The 7471-nt window shown below is 40.4% G+C and overlaps 1 protein-coding gene across 1 annotated transcript; it reads right to left on the minus strand.

Annotated features, from left to right (window-relative positions):
- Positions 1 to 6474: 6474 nt before the first annotated feature.
- Positions 6475 to 7209, minus strand: LOC128856354 (uncharacterized). Its single transcript, XM_054091652.1, has 3 exons — positions 7056 to 7209; positions 6879 to 6996; positions 6475 to 6775 (listed from the first exon to the last, which is right to left on the minus strand). The coding sequence occupies exons 1-3, from the start codon at positions 7089 to 7091 to the stop codon at positions 6579 to 6581; spliced, it is 351 nt and encodes a 116-aa protein (XP_053947627.1). The 5' UTR covers positions 7092 to 7209; the 3' UTR covers positions 6475 to 6578.
- Between the last annotated feature and the right edge of the window lie 262 nt (positions 7210 to 7471).

A 7471-nucleotide genomic window follows, 5' to 3' on the forward strand; every position in this document is an offset into this window, starting at 1 on the left:
GTTGAAGTGCCACTCTAGCACTCCCAATGTAGCACTAAAGCGCCGTTTCGATATCAATATGAGACCTCCAACAGGGAGTTATCTACAGCCAGCCAGAGCTGTTGATGTAATGGAGAAAATTGATGGAATTTAGTTTTGAGCACTGCCGCAGGCTGTCGAAGAAAGGAACACCCAGTGACCTTAATCGTCTAGCTGCCAAACCCGGACATTTGCACAGAAAATTATCAACAGTATCCTGCTCTGAAACGTCCTCACAGCTTTTGCAATGGGGATTAAATGGTAAATCTAGTTTTTCCGTGTGTATGTCATTCGTCCAATGACCGGTGAAAACAGCTATGAGTTTGGAAATTGACTGGCTTGGAGTCCCCAGGACTTTCTGAGTCCTCCGTCTATTGTATTGGGGCCAAAGGGATTTCGAAATAGCACACGAAGAAATGGAGGTATATCTCTTTTGCGCTTCTCTGAGTAATAAATTGTGCAAGTCCACTTTAACAACAGTCAGGGGACAGATAGTTAGACTGAGATAGATTTTTTTGTGGATGCCCTAAATGATCCGATTCAGAACCACACAGTGAAGATTGCACAGACCTTGTGTTCAAAGAGGTCACAAACTGCCAACCAAGTCTAGGAAAATTTTGTTAGGCGTCTGATGGAGCCGCAGAAATCAGGTTGTGTGCCTCAAACTGGAGAATGTTTTCAAATTTGCCAAAGAAGTCGGAAATATCTGACAGGACTAGCTGTCTCTGTCTCTATTCTATCCTATCTATTTCTCTCTGTCACCTCTCTCCTTTCCTCCTTGACGATCAATCCTTTTATTTTCTGAAGCTTTGAACACAAAGGAGTTTTTGGACTGAGTGTTTTAGGAGTTACCATTTTTTCGGTGCTTCTTGGTTCGCCTTTTTCAAATTTCAAATTTTAATTTCAAGTCGTGTTCCCTACATAACAAAGCCAGAATATACTTTTAATACCAATACATTTTAAAATTTATTCGTTTTATTTTTTTTAAAGAAAACTTGCTTTTGTATCACCGTTTATGTACAAATATGTGGATGTATGGAGATATCTTGCGTCCGATTGAACGAAAATATCATTTCACAATAAAAAATCGTATATTTTTAATTTTGCAAATTCTCCACCTGATTACGATTACATATCTTGATTTGATATTTACTTTTGTAGAACTTTTGCCCTTTTTTGTTTGTGCCCTCGCTTTGACCAGTATGTAACGCCTAGCACTACATGTATGCTTCCTCTTCCTATGGTTGGCTGATAACGCTGGAGTGCAGTAGGAAAATCACTTATTTTACACTTGAAGCAGGAATCCGAAGCGTGTGATTTGAAGTGTTACACTGCTTAATTAAAAAAAAAATCCAATCACATTTGATTATTGTAATCAAAGTATAACTTCCGTAAACACTTAAGTCGTTATCTGTGTGGGATTAAATATTACCAAATGAGGGCTTGGTCGTTCTGGCATGGTAGATGGGAGCTAGCGAGGAGTTAATAGTATACTGAAGTCTTTAGAATTTTTTACGGTTTAGTGGAGCATTCAACTCTAACGATTGATAAGTAGTGACGTGCATCGACTCAAAGCAGCTCAAGAAATAATAATCTCTATGAAATGTCTACAAGAAATTTTCTAAAAATCATAAAAAACACAAATATCGCGCTCCTCTCGCCCAACCGACACGAAAAGCGTTAACGACAACCACATTGAAAATGTTATCGGTAGCACTTAAGTCTATGAGATGTACAAGTAAACTCAAGTATTTACAGAGTCCGGCACTCGAAGGTGTAACAAACTTCAGACCGCTCGCGCAGCTGATGCACGGACATCAGCTGTTTGTTAGTTGACTAAATGACAGTCCAGAGTATTGTTTACAAGCGCACGGAAGCACTTCGCCGAGAGTAAACGCAAAAAAAGAAAACCAGTAATGGATTTGAAACGTCATAGTGTAATTGCATTATATTTGACTGGACAATCAAAACCAGCGATTGCTCGTGAGCTCGAGCACCTTAAAGTAAATAAAGTTTTTGTTTATCGCACCATTACTCGTTACAATGATACTGTTAGCATCGCGAAACCTCATGGAGGTAGTCATCAAAAACCTGCAACGTCACGTGAAATGGTTCAAAAAGGGAATAAGCGACTTGAGCGAAATCCCAGACGAAGGGCCTATCAAATGGCGAAAGAATTGAAAATATCTGACCGTAGCATCCGCCGCATACCGAAAAAATGATGTCAAAGTCAAGTCTTACAAGATCCAAAAGACGAATGATCTCACATCAAAGCAATCAAAGCAACAACAAGTCAGACTTGAGAGAGTGGAGGAGTTGCTTCGCTTGGCCGAAAGCGGTCAATTTCCGAATATTGTGCTTTTTGACGAGAAAATGTTTCAAATTGACCCCTTCGTAAAATTCCAAAATGATAGGGTTTATTCGACCGACGGTTCATACGAGAATTTGAGTCATCGATTGGCCACCAGAAGGAATTACCCGGCACAGGTAATGGCTTGGGCCGGTGTAACCGCAGATGAGCGCTGTCCAATCGTTTTCATCGAGCCTGGCGTCAAGGTAAATGCGAAGTATTATCGGGAAAGTATTCTGGAGGTTGCTTCGAAGCCGTGGACAGACAAACATTTTGGTGGAAAACCATGGACGTTTCAACAGGATTCGGCCGCACCGTCTCACAAAGCTCGAGTGAACCAAGAATGCCTAAAAAACAACGTTCCGAACTTCGAACCTCCACCCAATGGCTCTCAAACTCACCAGACGTGAAGCCGATGGATTATTCTCTTTGGCCCATTTTCGGGAGCAAGGTCCAAACTAAAAGATTCACCAGTTTCGAGGCGCTGAAAAAAGCCATTCCTCGCGAGTGGGCCAAAACACCTGCAAGTAACATTCGGGCAGCTTGCGATTCGTTTCTGTACCGTCTCAAGGCCGTAATCAAGGCAAAAGGTAGTCATTTCGAGCAAAAGAAAATTGATTCTTAGTTTTGTATTATTTTCACATATTTTTTACTTTGAATTGAATAAAAGTAATTTTCCAAACTAAATTTAAGGCCTTTTTAATTGGCCACACTTCGACTGCCGGACCCTGTAGAGTCGAAAATATTATTGTTTTCCCAAATATTGTCTGTGAAGCTAAGGTGCTTAAACTAATTTTCGAGGCTACTTCTTTCCTCTGGATGCCTGGATACCAAGAATATACCGGAGAGGGACGATGCATCAATTCCATTCCATTTAAGCTGTGTGAAAGCTTGCATTGCTGTGATGTAGAATAGTCTGATTCAGCGATTTGTTTCTCTTATTCTTCGGTATCTTTCTGGCACATAAATGGTGCTGCCTTATTCTCAAGACGAATCTATTAAAGGTGGTTTTTTCTTTCACCGGGTCCACGTGTCTGTCAGCCCAGAATGAAACAAGGCGAATTCATTATTTTTTTCTAGTTGCTCAATACTTTGCTTGACATTGTTGTTGGTCTTGTGCCATCACCTTTAATGAATGCGCCTTTTTGGGTGTTTAGCCGAGCTTCTCCTCCTATTTGTGGCGTACCTCTAGATTAAAACGTTTGTTATCTCCGATACCATCGATGCTGTGCGTCAATCGATAACGCAAGATTATCAAGTGACAGATGACGAGATACAATTAAATCTTCCATAAACATTTGGACGCCATGAAGATTCGTTCTCGTTGGCTGCTACATAATTTGACAATTTCACTTCTATGACATCGTAACAAGTGAAAAATCTTGGATCTACAAATGTGTACCGGAAACAAAATAGCAAACGAGACTATGGGTGTTCCGAGCTGAATACAAATTTGTATGCGGAAGGAGCACCTCAAAGCGAATGGTCGCTTGTTTTTTCGGAAAATCAGGTCGAGTCGCAATTGCGCAAATAGAGAAACTTAAAACAGTCAATTCTGAGTGGTACACAACCATTTATTTGATAGAAGTTTTCGGAGAATGAAGAGAAACCAACCACCGGGTGCATGTAGTAACCCCAGGTTTTCCATTGTAAATCTTATAAATCGTTGAAGGTTTAAAATTCGGTCTGAAGACTAGTTCTTTGAGTCGAAGAAAAATTAATTTCTGCTTATAGTCCATTTATAGGAATGTGGTATACCTATTACATTTTTTTATTTAAGGCGTTACATACGTTCACTAACTACTCCTACTCTAGCGCTTAATGTAATGCTAAATGTGGTACCTATAGACATCTCAGGCAGAATTGCCACTGCACGTACCGCAATCAGGCTGAGAGGTTTGTGCTATAAGCTCAATCTCACATATGGGCACTCAAGCATCCTCAGAAACTTTAAGTTCATCCCCCCGTTGACAGATCAGTGTGTGCCCTCGCTTAGTCCAAGCGGAACTTTTTCCATCCATATTCCATCAAGGGAGAAGTGGACCGGGGGCTACAATTAGGGACAGGGCCTGGTTAACCTATTCACGGATGGCTCGAATTTGGATGGTAGGGTTGGAGGAGGAGTTTTCTGCAAAGAGCTCCACATCAGACTCAAATTCAGGTTACTGGATTCCTGCAGTGTGTTCCAAGCAGAGATGGCCGCAATTAAAGAAGCAGCTGATTGGCTACTTACTTGCGTAATAACTGTTAAGAAGTTAATATTTACTCCGATAGCCAAGCGGCAATTAGGGCCCTAGGCTCTATTATGGTGCATTCGAAACCGGTCAGGGAATGCCTGGTCTCTATCTCGATTGCATCAGAATTCTTCAATATAAAGATAATTTGGGTACCTAGTCATAGTGACATTGCTGGAAACTGCGAAGCCGACGAGTTGGCCAGACAAGGGACCTGTGAGGTGGTATGCCCGCGAAAGGAAAGGATCGGGATAGCCTTGACAACCTGCGCTCCACTCCTGGAAGGATGGGGTTTGCACCAACAGCGAGCGCTGGGCAAGTACACGAACGTGTAAGGTCACAAAGTCCTTCTGGAAATGTTTTGATGGGAGGCGTTCGAGGGATAACAAAATGTCATCTCTCCAATTTCGTCCGCATCCTCACGGGGCACTATCCGCGAGGTATACATGCCATGAGATTCGGAATTATTTCGAGTCCTTTTTGCGTTAGCTGTATGGAGGATGAAGTGGAATCAACCACCCTACGCAGTCGCTAGATCTTTATTCGCTGCACTATGTCTATGTGTTTGGCCAAGGTCCTCCTCCTATTTGTGGCGTGCGTCCTGATATTGTTCCACAAATGGAAGGACCTACAGTTTCAAGCCGACTCCGAACGGCTGATATTTTTTATGAGGGGCTTTTTCAAGACAGAAATACGCTCGGAGGTTTGTCATTGTCAGCCGAGGGGCGACCGCTATTAAAAAAAATGTTTTCTTCATTTAAGTGTTTTACGAAGATTCGAACGTACGTTCTCTCTGCATTCCGAATATTAGTCTCGCACCAATCCATTCGGCTACAACGGCCGCCGTACATACGATTTAGTATTTCAACTTATCTCCTAAAACCTATGGAAAGATTAGTGGCTCTTCATATAATAAAGGAAAATCCACGGAAGGAGCACTTCACTATGTTGTAAAAAGAATAGAGAAACCTGTAAATTTTAGGAAAATTGTTTTATGTGCTCCCTTAAATATTGAACGCCCCTTTGATAAAGCAGATTATCGCTCTATGGAGAGAACTCTTCTTAATACGAAAATCGATACACCAAATGTAGCGTGGATGAAAACAGCGAGGAAAAGAATAATGAGATGGCGCCTATTGTGGTTTCACTACTTTGCTCTTAGCGAATTTGACAATGAGTGACGTCATATTAGAACAATTCGTGACCAGTATGGCCAGGTTACCATTTTCGTTACTTGATTTAAGATGCAGGGTTCAACCCAGTGCGCACGGGCCTGGTATAAAGTGTACAAAAATGTTTATGACTTTTCCGAGCGCGATTTGAAGCGAGGGACAACAAAAAAGGAGCATAAAGTGCTCGTCCAACTTTTTAAGCGGGACCCTTCTTTGTGCTACACCAAGCACGATCAGTTCTTGCTAAAAAAGGAATAGATGTGAGTATCAACACCATCGAACGTCGACTGGAGGAGGCGAACATATCCTACCGTCCCACATCATCAAAACCATTGCTCTCAAAACCAGCAAACGGCGCCGCAGTATTGTACTGGCCTTCCCAGTCCCCAGCCGCCAACTCCATTAAAAATGCGTGAGGAATTATAAACACGCATCTTGCCGGAAAGCCAGTCTACGATTTAAGGCAACTCGTGCCTCAAGTTCGCAAAATCTGGTCCTCTTTGTCGACGAGGTATGCAAGAAAGCGGGTTCAAAGCATGCCGAGAAGATGCCAGGCTATACTCGACAACGATGGAGACTACACGGCTTATTGAGTAACTGCGACTCGTAATTTTGTACACACTTTCATGTGAAAAAAATGTTAAATACATACATATCTTTTATACTTCATGCATAAACGCGGTTCCTTTTTTTGACACAGACTGTATAATTTCAAATCTTTTTCTCAGGATGATAAAATCTTTGTACAAGTATATTAAATTTTTCGCAATAACATTTACATGCATACAGCCAACAGATTTCGAATTATTTCTTAATTTCCATAACGAAATCAAATATAAACAGGATACCATTACAAAAGAATAGAGCCGCTGCGATTATACAAGTGACTCTTCCGTCGCCATAGCTGGGCATCGTGCCGATAACTATGCCACCACAAATAATAAATAAAATACCACCAATGATTGAGAAAGCCAAAACGGGTTCGAAATCAGCAAATTCAACTGTAAAAGAAATTATTAAAATTAAATATTAAAAATATTAAATTTACTATAATGGAAGAATTGAAAAACTGGTGCCAAGAGGATTGAAAAAAGTGTCACTTACGGCCCACTAACACAGCAGTAATTATGACGAATCCAAAAACAGTGCCACAAACGAGCATATATCTGTATGCATACATGCCCAACACATACCAAATAATCAGCAGAACAATAGCTATTATCTGGAGAATTTGAAATATTGAAATTTGTGTTCGGTCAATAAAAGCGGCAATTTGCTTACCAGCTCGACGATTCTGAATATAGACTTGAGCTCCATTGCAATTTTTTAGAGAATCTTCAAATCCTGCTTAGGTATTTAATTGAGTATTATTCACGCGAAAGCTCAGTAAATGTAAGGAGAATAAAAATATATAAAATATAATTTTCTTTTGTATTTCACTTATAAACTTCAAAATGTGAGTGGAGAGTAGTGTTGGCAAATATCATTTTCATTTTCTCTGAAAATTAATTGAAAAACTGAAATACAACTTACGGGGTTACATATGTATGTACGTTTAGAATTTTCAAAAAATCGATTTTTTTTACAGAATATTATTCTTTATAGTTTTAGGCGTATTTCTGTGGAAGTCGATTGTAAAAATTCCCTATACAGATACAAAGTTATGGTAGAAAATGTAACTGCCCGACGAGAGTTTG

Source organism: Anastrepha ludens, chromosome 3 (assembly GCF_028408465.1).
Source record: "Anastrepha ludens isolate Willacy chromosome 3, idAnaLude1.1, whole genome shotgun sequence".
Lineage (NCBI taxonomy): Eukaryota > Metazoa > Arthropoda > Insecta > Diptera > Tephritidae > Anastrepha > Anastrepha ludens.